Below are 12,184 nucleotides of genomic sequence, written 5' to 3' on the forward strand. Positions count from 1 at the left end.
TCACGAAAGGCTACAAAAGTGCATGAGCGTTGATGTGGGAGTCACAGATAAATGTTAGTGACTAGGCAGACTGACAAATGCAGAAGTCCTTAAAGAGAACTGAGTATAAATCTCTTGAGATGCCGGATACCCACCGTTAGCATTTGGAAAACACCAATTGATGCTATTCTACACTTGTGTGAAAGAATTTCTGTATAATGGCAAATTACATGCATATTCTGTATGATTTTTTAAGTTTATTTTTAACCTGCCTTTTTCAAAACAGTACTTGTGGAATAGCTTTCTATGTAAGTGTAGCAGAACATGCACCTCACCCCCACCGTCCAGCCAGTACACTCCAGTTTGTTAGTTGCCCGGCTAATAGCTCCTGTTGCAGTTCCAGTGTTCTTGTCTTAGAAACAACACGTCACTATGATAAACATTCTATAAACCAATCCCCAGTTGACAAGCCATTCTGCCTCTGTGCTTCCTGCTTGGTTATCTCACGGAAGGCCTAGACCACCACAGATCGGGGCCAATATTTGATGAATAATCCCAACAGTGCCCGTTGACATAAGTAAATCTGCCTCCAAATCCCGGGTGTCCTTTGAGTATTCCTGCTTGCCATTGCATAAGCATTGTACTGTGTTATTATTTTCAATGACTGTCTTGCATTTTGAAGTAAAAAATGAAAAAAGAGTGGGGATGTAGCGGCTGGGGATTTGGCTCAGCGGCATAAACGCCTGCCTTGCAAGCAGGCAGTTGTGAGTTCGATCCCTGGTACCGATAAAAACGAAAAAGACAAAAAAAAAAAAAAAAAGTGGGGATGTAGTTCAGTGTAAGACCTCTAGGTCTAAACTTCAGTATGAAAATGCAGAATCAGAAACCAATTTGAGCAGAAAAGCTGATCGGCTCTCAGTTCTAACTCTCATTTATTTTCTCTTCTTTTAGCTCTGGATGAGGGGGATATTGCCTTGCTGAAAACTTACGTGAGTCCTTTAAATGTCTATAAAATGTAGATGCTAAAAGCTATTTGGTTTTGTCCTTCCTAACTAACTAGAAGATAATTTCTAGCAGGCCACAGTAATCTTCATTGAAGTTCCCTACCTAATATTTTTGTCTAGAACAGATCAGAGATTATTTCAGCAGGCCTAACCTTGTTCATTATTTTTGTACCATGTGTCAATAAAGTATGACTCTATATTGAAATATATTTGAAATAATTTGCACAAATGTTTATAATATTTAATGTGTAACTGCTAGTTCTCAAATGGGAAGTTTAAACATAAAATGGATCTATTTTCCTTTGTTATCATGCATGATGGGTTATCTGTTTGGTTTAGAAACACTTCTGAAAATGAAGCATTTTAATTCACAAGCTTTGGGACATAAAAGCGGTTAGTTACGATTTCAGTTGTTTGATTTGTTGTGTAAGAAATCGCGGGCATCCTCACTTCTCACCAAACCTGCTGTGCTTACCTAGGGCCAGAGCACGTACTCCAGGCAGATCAAGCAGGTCGAAGATGACATTCAGCAACTTCTCAAGAAAATTAATGAGCTTACTGGTGTGTACCTTTTTCATTGCATTTCCTCCCTCTAAAGGTAATGTGTTAATTATATGAAAAGAGTTTAAACGCACATTTTACCACCTCGTGAATTATAGATCTCACATATTATTAAGCTTCCTCTCTGTCCGGAAATGGCCCGTCCCCCAGGGCTGGTGGCACATCCTTCCTCTCAGTGCTTCTGGGTGCTGAGGCAGGGAGGCCACAAGTTCAGCCTCACTCTTGGCAGTTTAGAGACTTAACAAGACCCCGTCTGCAGATGAAAAATAAACAGGCTTGGGGACGTAGCTCGGTGTGAAGGCCTTGGTTTAATCCCCAGTGTCACACACACAAGCAAACACACACACGCATGCTTGTGCACACGCGCGCACACACGCACACACAAATACTGGTTTTCATTTCACGTGTTTTTCACTGCTTTTTAAAAACCAGACTTAATGCTTATATAACTAAGAAACAACATCATCTAAGCAAGTAATGTTTCTTCTGATCAAAACCTAGTTTAGGGCTGGGGATTTAGCTCAGTGGCATAAGCGCCTACCTTGCAAGCGCACGGTCGTGAATTCAATCTCTGGTACCAATTAAAAAAAAAAACCTAGTTTAGCCACCAGGCGTGGTGGCACATGCCTGTAATCCCAGCAGTCAGGAGATTGAGACAGGAGGATCTCAGTGAGTTCGAGGTCAGCCTGGGCTACATAGTGAGACCTTGTCTAAAAAAACATTTAAAATGCCCCCCCCCAAACACCCAGTTTATAAACCCTAGTAAGTGACAAGTTCTTACTGAATAAAAACGTGGTTTCACAAAGGGCTGCTGAAGGAAGAAGGCTGTTGCCTGGCTGCTGAAACTTTTCCTCTTGGGAACTTGAGAGGTGACGTTTTACAGTACTTGTCCTACACCAGAAATGGCAAAATGGCGTTGGATTTTGGTTGATGATTTTCTCGGGACAGTGGTTTTCAGCTGTGTCCCCTGCCCCAGCTTGGAGCCAGTCTTGATTAACTTGGCGGGAGGGCAGGTGACAGCTAGTGGCCCAAGGCCAGCTGCCCGGCTGAGGCTGAGGAGGGCTGTTTTAGGGTACCGCGCTGCATGCCAGGAGTGCATGGTGTTTCTCTCCGCAGGCATTAAGGAGTCTGACACCGGCCTGGCACCCCCAGCGCTCTGGGACTTGGCTGCAGACAAGCAGACTCTGCAGAGCGAGCAGCCTCTGCAGGTTGCGAGGTAGGCACGCTTCTCCGCGGGTATTTCCTTTAGACTTTCAGGGATAATTCCGTAGTTTATAATTGTTATTTCAGATTCCACCTAATGAAAGCTCTCTACCTAAGTATCCGAGTGCCTACTCCCCCAACAAACGAGACCCTGGCCTTCCACAAGGCAAAGATTATTTTGAGAAAGCTCCCATTTGGTTTTTAGCCCTTTACCTTTGGTTTAAAATTCTTGATAAAAAATGTATATTTTTAGTGTCTTATCGATAGAAAATTCACATTCCATAAAGTTCACTCTTTGAAGTACATAATTCAGTGACCTTTAGTGTGTGTAGAAGATTGTGCACTGATGAGCATGACCTAATTCCAAAATAAAACCCCTTCATGGCACTGAAAGCCATGAAAGCCCCAGTGCCCTCTGCCTGGGCCCCGCCAAGTGCTGACCTGCTTGGTTTCTGAGTGTGCCTAGCCCGGCGTTTTGTGGGGGTGGAAACGCGTAAGCACATGGCCTTCTGTCTCTGGCTCTTTTGCGTAGCATATGTTGTGGCGTGTATCTACACTTCTTTTCTTCTGTGGCCAGACAACACTCCTGGCTCCTGGCCCTTTTCTCTGTTTATTAAGGCTTTCTGTTTGGTGACACCTGTTCACATACTCATCAGGTCTTTAGACTCAATTTCCTTTAGTTCTTTGGAGGAATTTGTGATACTAATTTAAAGTTTTTGGTTTAGTGAAACCAACATTTGAGCTTCCTGAGGGGCAGTTTTTGGTTTGTTTCCTGAGTTTCTCTGCTCTGTTTGTGGTGCTGGGGCAGGTCCTGTCAGATGATCTTCTTTAGTGCTTTTGCCTGGTTGTGGGAAATAGTTCTGTCCCACAGGTCTGCCGTGAGGACAAAGCGTTTGAACTTGCAGCTCTGGCTGGGCGCACACCCTGGGGCCGTTCTGCCGGGCTCTGTGTTTGTTGCTGTGCTTATGTGGCAGCTTTCTAACTTGCCTTCTCTGTTTTCTGTTTCTGACTTTATTCAGTAGAGAGATACCGTAGATTCTGTGATGCGCATGGTATGTAAGTTCTTCTCCACCAGTTCTCCCAGAAAGGGAACATTTAAGTAAAAAGTAGCCACAACAATGAAAAAGATAAAAAGAAATTAACACGTTCCCATTGGCTTGAACCACTGGGGTACTTACCCGGCTCTCCCATGGGACCTTTTGTACCACTGGTGATAGAGGTAGATCTGATCGCTTTTTTCAATGTAAGTCTGTAAATGAACTGAGTTTAGTTAGTTGTTTGAGGTTAGGTAATTACCTCCCAGTTGTAATTATTAATACTGTATATACCAATTAAAAATTACTGTGGTAACCTACAAATTTATTTCATTAAACTAAGAGAAATTTTTGTATGCGAATTTCTTTAAAACCTTTTCTATACAAAGGTGGCTGATTTGTGCAGAGTGCCCAAACACTGTAACATGTTTGGCTTTTTTTGTAGCCACAATGGCACTCATTTACTCATTTTTTCAGATAATTTTTGGTAATGTTTTCAACATTGCTTTATGTGTTTCTTGCCAACCCTAATTAGGCTGTTTTTTTTTTTTTTATCGGTACTGGGGATCGAACTCACGACCACACATTTGTAAGGCAGGCGCTTATGCTGCTGAGAATTTACCCCAGCCCCTAATTAGGGTTTTATACTGTGAATGTTTTTAAGTCACTTGTACCCATGGCATTTCTTCATGGGTCAATAATTTATTAATACTTGATTTATTAATAATAATTATTTATAATTTATTAATGATTAATTAATAGCTAAATTTCTATTTAATTAATCCTGGCTTTTAACAAGGAAATTTTTATGCACATCTTGTTGCTGGTGTGTATAATAAGCATTTACAACTGCTGAACCACAAGTGAGCTGTTTTGCAATCTTTCACACCTTTTTAGTGCTTTCCTTAAGAACTTTTGATGATGTCTGGTCTACTAAGTCGACACCTTTCTTTGCATCACTGTAATCAAAGGCTGCCTGAGAAGCGGTGCAGCCGCTAACGGTTCCATGCGTGCACCTCCGGAGGTTCAAGCCCCGGTGGTCCAGTCAGTTCACATCAGAGCAGTCTGGTTTATGGCCCCGTCATGAACACGTTAAAGTATAAACCTAGGAAAAAGTGCGAACACATTTATTACTGAATTTGATGTGAGACGATATGGCTGTCTTCTTACAGGAAAAATAGGGAAGGAAAGCAAGCTATAAAAGAGTATCACTAGTAAGGGAATATAATTAGGGGAGTTCGGGAACTCTCTAATGAAATGTGTGGGTTTATTTTCCAGGAGAGGCGTCATTTGAAAACATTACAGCCCGGTACAGTTGCAGGGCCGTGGGGCTCAGCATAGCAAGGGGTCCGCGCTTCTCGCTCACACTTGGTCTTACACTGCCTGCCGAGGAGAGTCTGTTACAGGAGTACATTACTAGCAGGAGGGTTAGGGTCGTTGCTTTAACGAGGCCCTTTGCTGTGTTAGGTGTACGAAGATAATCAATGCTGACTCAGAGGACCCCAAATACATCATCAACGTGAAGCAGTTTGCCAAGTTTGTGGTGGACCTCAGCGATCAGGTGGCACCCACCGACATTGAGGAAGGAATGAGAGTTGGGTAGGTTTCTGTGCGTGGTCAGTAAACCTCTTTCACTGAGGGCAGCACGCCACAGTCACACGCGTGGCTTCGCTGTGAGTGGCTGAGCAGAATGCCTCACATGCTAAGCGACCATGCGGTAACGCTGGAGTCAGGTACCCTTCTCCTCTCGGCTCCCTGCCTGCCCACCCGCCTCCCCTCCCGCCCGCATGGCTGTTTATGAATAGTGTCAAATGTCGTAATAAAAGGCAAGTGCAGAACTCCAGAGTTGAGCTTCCAGCCTATTTAAGGTAACGTGGCGTAAGTGGGACAAGGATTTGCTTGAGAATAGTTATGAGAATTAAGTGAGCTAATATCTGTGGAATACAAAATAATCCAGCCAGTAAATTTTTAAATCTCATCTTCTCATTGGGTCAGGAGTAGATTGTTGCCACTTTAGGTTGGGGTCTTAGTGTTCTGAGTCTTAATGCTTTGTTTCTCTTTGTATAACTTTAGGAGGTCTATGTTTATTTTGCTTGCAGTATAGTTTTAGGATAAAAGACTAAAGAGCCGTTTGACAGCTTAAAGAAAATGCTAATAAGTTGTTTTCTTTTTAACCTCTTTAGTGTGGACAGAAATAAGTATCAGATTCACATTCCTCTGCCTCCTAAGATTGATCCGACAGTGACCATGATGCAGGTAAGAAACTGTGGAAGGGGACAGGATTGCCCCGACTTTCAGTGCAATTATATCCATCCCCAAAAAGTTTGAAAATTTTAGCTAATAAACCGTTAATATATGGATGTATATCAAAGTAGCCAAAACATTAAAAAAAATTTTCAGACAAGAAGCTTTATGATAGCTCTTTATTTTACTTGTCTCACCTATTAATCTCATAACAAATAATATAGCAACAGGTGTCGGACACTAGGAATTACATTTTGTTGAAACTCGGGTTATAATTGATTTCTCCCTTCATGTTACTGAGTCTGCTCTACTAGATGTGCGTTAGTATTCAGAGGCCTTTGCCTAGGTGTCATGTAATGTATCCTCTTTTCTTAGGTGGAGGAGAAACCTGATGTCACATACAGTGATGTTGGCGGGTGTAAGGAGCAGATTGAAAAACTGCGAGAAGTGGTCGAAACTCCATTACTTCATGTGAGTAGCTGAATGTTGGATTTACATTTCTTTTTATAAAGACATAATAGTCTTTTGTGTGTTGAGCTCTAAAATTGCTTACATATTAGATAGCTTTTAGGTTTAATATTTTCCTTCATGAAAATTTTTGAGTCTAAGTGTGGAGAGATGATAAATTTCAGAAAAGAGGCAAGGAAAAAGGATTAAATAGTCTCAAAAGAAAGATCTGCTACTTAGATTGATAAAACAAACTGAACCAAACCATAGCCTTTAACTTTGTTAAATAGATATACAGATTATTATAGAAGAAAGTAAGTGTTCCAATGGCATCAGGAAGGAAACAGTTAAACTTGGGGTGATAATGAAAAACTGGGCTATTGAATGCCAGATATTACTTAAACACTGTTATTTTGTAAAGCAAGGAAAGATTTTTGTCAAGACTAAATAGTAAAAGTACCTTTAAGTATTGACAAGTAAAAGTACCTTTATGTATCGACGAGAATGTATCTCCCATCTATGTCTTAGAATAAGTAAAATTCCTTATTTAGATCAGGTGTAGAAACTGTGGGTTTAAGAACCTTTTGATGTGAAAGTACTCTTACCTTTACTTGCAGAAGTGGTAAATGTGGAAACTGTGTCTCTGTCCCACAGCCAGAGCGGTTTGTGAACCTAGGCATCGAGCCTCCCAAGGGTGTGCTGCTGTTTGGCCCCCCGGGCACAGGCAAGACCCTCTGTGCTAGGGCGGTTGCCAACAGGACCGATGCTTGCTTCATCCGAGTTATTGGGTCCGAGCTTGTACAGAAGTACGTCGGTGAGGTAAAACACATTTGTCACAATCAGAAACTACCAACCTGTGAAAGGTTTGTACAGTAGGATTGAAATTCAGTAAGAAAGAATTCCCATCAAGGGATTGAGGCCCAAAATTTCTCGAATGATTTAAGTAGTAGTTTAGAGCCCCGAAGCCACCAGTCTCCCTGTGGTCATTTGGAAACAGGTAACCACTTAAAATTTTAACCCATGTGCCCCCCTGTCAGAGTGATGGCATTCTGTACAATCTGATCTGTGAGGTAAGCTCCCCAGAAATGCTTGGTGAATGAGTTTCTTTCACAGACAATGTTTTGCAGCCTTGTGACAGATAACATACATTGTCTGTGTATACATGTAGGGATGCATTTACATATACATACAGGGAATAAGTCTGGGGCTGAAGCCAGGTGTGTGGTGCACACATGTAACCAGAGCACTTGGGAGACTGAGGCAGGAGGATTGTTGCGAGTTTGAGACCAGCCTAGGCTACAAAGTGAGCTCAAGGCCAGCCTGAACTGCATAGTGGTACCCTGTCTCAAAAAAATTAATTAATTAAGTCTGGGGCTGTATATGTTATAGCTGGAACCTTTTAATGATTATCATACTTGAAATAAGAATTAGAAAAAAGAGCTACATGAGTTGGTGTATGTTTCCATTTTCTGATCAAAACTTACAAATGAAATTCAATGATCAGCATTTCTGAGTGGTCCAGTAGATGCCTTTATTTCCTCTCAAATTTTGATGATTTAGGTGGTGCCTTTTTTATTCAGTAATGTTAATTTGACCTCTTCACTTTCTAAACGGCTAATTGGTAGATACAGAATTATTAAAATTATTTAATATTGTTTTGAGGCTAAAGAGATGAATTTAATGATATACGTGGCAAATTTCAGGCTTTTTAAAAAAGTTCATAGCAGTCTAGAATCCTGTTAGAAATAAGTATTGAAAAGTTTATAGTACTGTATAACATTTTATTGTAGTTCTAATGACTTTAAAACTACCTCTTAAGTTACTAAGTAAATTTTCTCACTAGGGGGCTCGAATGGTTCGTGAGCTCTTCGAAATGGCCAGAACAAAAAAAGCCTGCCTTATCTTCTTTGATGAAATTGATGCCATTGGAGGTACGAACTTTACCATTAGATTTCTGAGATCTCTGTTAATGTAGTGCCTGATACGCTAATCTTGGTAAAAAAAAAATTTAACTTTTTTTTATATGCTCTAGCGCATTGGAACCACGTAGCTAATAAAACCGTAGGGCTAAACCATGAAGGAATTAAGAAATATTATAAAACAGTGACATTTTAAAAGGTCATACTATTTTGTACTAATTTCATTCATGTAAAACACATTGATACATGAAAAATTCCTACATCGAAATGCATCTTCCTGAATGTGATAAGAAAGTATCGGTTATAATTTAAGTGGCAGTGGTTTATCTTCATTTACCCAAAATAATGTTATTTAGGCTTCATAGATTCTGACTTCTGAGCCTCCATTTGGTTGTCTTAAAAGGAAATTATAATTCCTGCGTTATTTACTTTATGTATTTCAGAGGAAGTAGAGGTGTGGTGAGACTTGGGCAGTGCTGAGCTGAGGTGTCCTATGTCCACGCAGCCAGTTTTTATTTAATAGCTCACTGGCAAAAATGAATTGAAAGTACTAGGGGCCTGCCTCACAGTTTGGGACTGTGATTAGGACTTAGAGTCTTGGTGTTAGACTGCTTGACCAGTGCTGGTTTGGATTTTGTGCCATTAAGGTGTTTTCAAAGGCCATAATGAGACCATAGTCTGGTGATGCAATGTCTGGTTCTAGAGTCATTTCTAAAGTGTGTTTGGTGTGAGCCTTCTGATGTCAGTGTACCCCAAAGCAGTGGTATCCAAAGAGCACTGTAAAATAGTCTGTGAGGTGTAGGAAGAAAATACTAGAATTGCCTGCTGTATTTTAATCTCCTTTTTTAAAAAGTGCATTTGTGTGTCTTAGTATATGTAACACATTAATACAAAGCCATGCATTTATGTATCTTAAAAGTGAAAAAAATACTTTGAAACTGGTAAACTTTTATTTTCTGGTGTATGCTGATTGGGTTGAAGTGAAAGGCTAGATGAACACAGGGCCGTCAGTATATCCAAGTCAGCTCAGTAGGAAGCTGCTGCCGTTCTGCTATGTTACGGGTTAGCCGGATTTGAAGGAGTGATTTTGAGACCGCATGACAGCTTCCTCCATATAATCAAGCGTCATCATAGTGTTGGCCTTTGCGTGCTGCTCTCACTTCACTCTGTGTATTGTATGAAACAACAAAGCGCTGTGGTGTTCTTGAGAGACTTGAAAAATTAAGATCTTCAAAACTTTGAAGAAGACTGTGTTAAACAAATCCGTAGTAAATTCCTACAGCAAAGATCCACCCTGCTGTGAGTTTTAGGTGAGGCTGCTGGTGCGCAGGGGGAGCCCGCAGCTGAGCTGGCCCCCCAGTGCTGGCGCAGCTCAGAGGTGCCTGGCAGGTGTCTCCTTGTCTCCGCAGGGGCCCGGTTTGATGATGGTGCCGGAGGTGACAATGAAGTGCAGAGAACGATGTTGGAGCTGATCAATCAGCTGGATGGCTTTGACCCTCGAGGGAACATTAAGGTGCTGATGGCCACTAACAGGCCTGATACTTTGGATCCAGCGCTGATGAGGCCAGGCAGGTTGGATAGAAAGATTGAATTCAGCTTGCCTGATTTAGAGGTAAGAAAGCCATGTTGTTTTAGAAGAGATTGTTGATTTTTTCCCTTCCTGTGATATTTTCACATTTTAATATTTGTCAATTCCTTCACTTTTAGGGTCGGACTCACATCTTTAAGATTCATGCCCGTTCAATGAGTGTTGAAAGAGACATCCGATTTGAATTATTAGCACGGCTGTGTCCAAACAGCACTGGTGAGTGGAACGGTCTTGGTTATTTTGCTGGTCCATCTGTTTGGGCAAGTTTAATGAATCCTATTTATTTTCTTTCTGTTTGACAGGTGCTGAAATTAGAAGTGTCTGCACAGAAGCTGGTATGTTCGCAATCCGAGCACGGCGAAAAATTGCCACTGAGAAGGATTTCTTGGAAGCTGTAAATAAGGTCATTAAGTCTTACGCCAAATTCAGCGCTACTCCCCGCTACATGACGTACAACTAAGCTGCAGAGGCTTTCAAATGAAAACCCTTTTAGTTGGGAGCCTGAGCTTTCACAGGCTTGTTAACAACCACCTCACAAAAAATAAATGTTCCAAAGTTGTATGCTTTGTCCAAGCCTGTCTTCTCTGGAGTGTGGTTAGACAGAGATGCTTGTTACACTGTGTGAGTGGTTTTGATGGGCTGTCGTGTAAAGGTTTCATATCATAGAAGGCGCTTCCTAGACTGTGTGTGTTCCAGGCCTGTGCTGGCCGGGCTCCGAGCTCACCTTGTCTCGTTGTATGTCTCCATCTGCCCGGTGAGGGTGATCAGTGTAACAGATGCATGAGTTTTCCTACCTAAGGCGTCAGGGCTGGGAGTCCCGTCTAAGTGTGTCAGCTGCCTTGGCTGTGCTCCTCTCAGGCCCTTCTGCCCCACCTGGTGTGAGGCCACCTGTGCTGCTGAGCAGTGTGCCCCCACCGTGTTGAAAAGTCAAAGAAGTATCTGGTATGTTTTACTTTGCCACATGACTAAGTTAAACAGTGAAGGTAAAGTATTTGTAGGTAAAGCAGACAGAAAAATGTACAAGCGGAAACTTAGAAAACCAAGATTTGGCTTAATATAGAGAAGTGATTTTTTCACCTATTTTTTTTGTTTTCTTTTTAATAAGTAGTTTAAAATTTTGGTAAAGCTCCTATTCTACTTCTTAGCCACAGTGAGGTATTTTGAAAATAAAGATTGTATTAGAATCCTCCACAGAGTTGTTTAAAACTATTTCATGTACCACCAATGCCCCTTTTCCACCACAAATAGTGCTGACCACCCCAAACACTTAAGACCAAAGCACAGTAACAAGTATTTTTACTGAAGAAAAATATTCACAAATAAATGGCAAAACAGTGAAAACAATAAATATTTAAGTCACAGAAGGAAAGATTGACAGCATGGAAAATGCCATTACATTAATATTTTAAGTTTATAAAAGTTTTCAAGTAGGGCTGGGGATTTAGCTCAGCGGCATAAGCACCTGCCTTGCAAGCAGGCGGTCGTGAGTTCGATCCCTGGTACCGATAAAAAGGAAAAAGACAAAAAAAAAAAAAAGTTTTCAAGTAGAGAAACTGAAGCTCTTCATAAAATCCAACCAATATTCCCACTTTAATTTTTGATCAGAAAAATTCTTGTTTTGTGTGTCTGCCTAGTCTTTCTTGAGTATGAAATAGAGCAAAGCACTTCCAACTTAGAATAAAATGCCCTCAGGTGAGTGACTAGAGAGGTGTGTGTTAGAATGGTTTATGTAAATAAGCATTTGGGGCACTCTGAAGTCTCCCCTTTTCCAGATAGGCACACCCTCATGCACCACGGCACTCAAGATGATCTGGTGAGCTCACTCAGGGCCAGTGTGATAAAAACGGTGGTTCTGAATTTCGGGTAGAACCTGGTGAAATCTAAATGGCTACATATTACCTACACGGTGAATTAGGTGAAACGTATGTATTTCTGCCTAAGCATAACGGTAGGATAGGATCTACATTCTAGATTAGCAATCCTGTATAAAAGGATAAAATAATGCATCTACTGTTAACTCTTCCAACCTAAAACATGTGTATAAGCATATACAGATGGTCCTCATGGTTTCAAAAGTGATAGGCATTTAGGAGACACTATACATTGAATTGTGATGTTTTCCTGGGCTGGCAGTTTCTATGCAGCCAGGGACCCCTGAGGGCGACAACTGATACTGTACAGCATTTTATTCAGTAGGTTAGGTGT

The 12,184-nt window shown here is 41.2% G+C and overlaps 1 protein-coding gene across 2 annotated transcripts in view; it reads left to right on the forward strand.

Annotated features, from left to right (window-relative positions):
• Positions 1-10,538, forward strand: part of Psmc2 (proteasome 26S subunit, ATPase 2) — a 17,971-nt gene extending 7,433 nt beyond the window's left edge. For both annotated transcript variants that reach the window (XM_063237774.1, XM_005003635.4), the window contains exons 2-12: positions 931-968; positions 1,463-1,544; positions 2,661-2,760; positions 5,249-5,380; positions 5,965-6,037; positions 6,401-6,496; positions 7,127-7,291; positions 8,316-8,403; positions 9,801-10,003; positions 10,099-10,195; positions 10,282-10,538. In XM_063237774.1, coding sequence (XP_063093844.1) covers positions 931-968; positions 1,463-1,544; positions 2,661-2,760; positions 5,249-5,380; positions 5,965-6,037; positions 6,401-6,496; positions 7,127-7,291; positions 8,316-8,403; positions 9,801-10,003; positions 10,099-10,195; positions 10,282-10,439 — 1,232 coding nt within the window. In that variant the 3' untranslated portion in view covers positions 10,440-10,538. The remainder of the gene's footprint in view (positions 1-930; positions 969-1,462; positions 1,545-2,660; positions 2,761-5,248; positions 5,381-5,964; positions 6,038-6,400; positions 6,497-7,126; positions 7,292-8,315; positions 8,404-9,800; positions 10,004-10,098; positions 10,196-10,281) is intronic.
• Positions 10,539-12,184: the final 1,646 nt, after the last annotated feature.

Source organism: Cavia porcellus, unplaced genomic scaffold (assembly GCF_034190915.1).
Source record: "Cavia porcellus strain 051 isolate PalLab524CR breed Dunkin Hartley unplaced genomic scaffold, mCavPor4.1 scaffold_2, whole genome shotgun sequence".
In the NCBI taxonomy this organism is placed as follows: domain Eukaryota; kingdom Metazoa; phylum Chordata; class Mammalia; order Rodentia; family Caviidae; genus Cavia; species Cavia porcellus.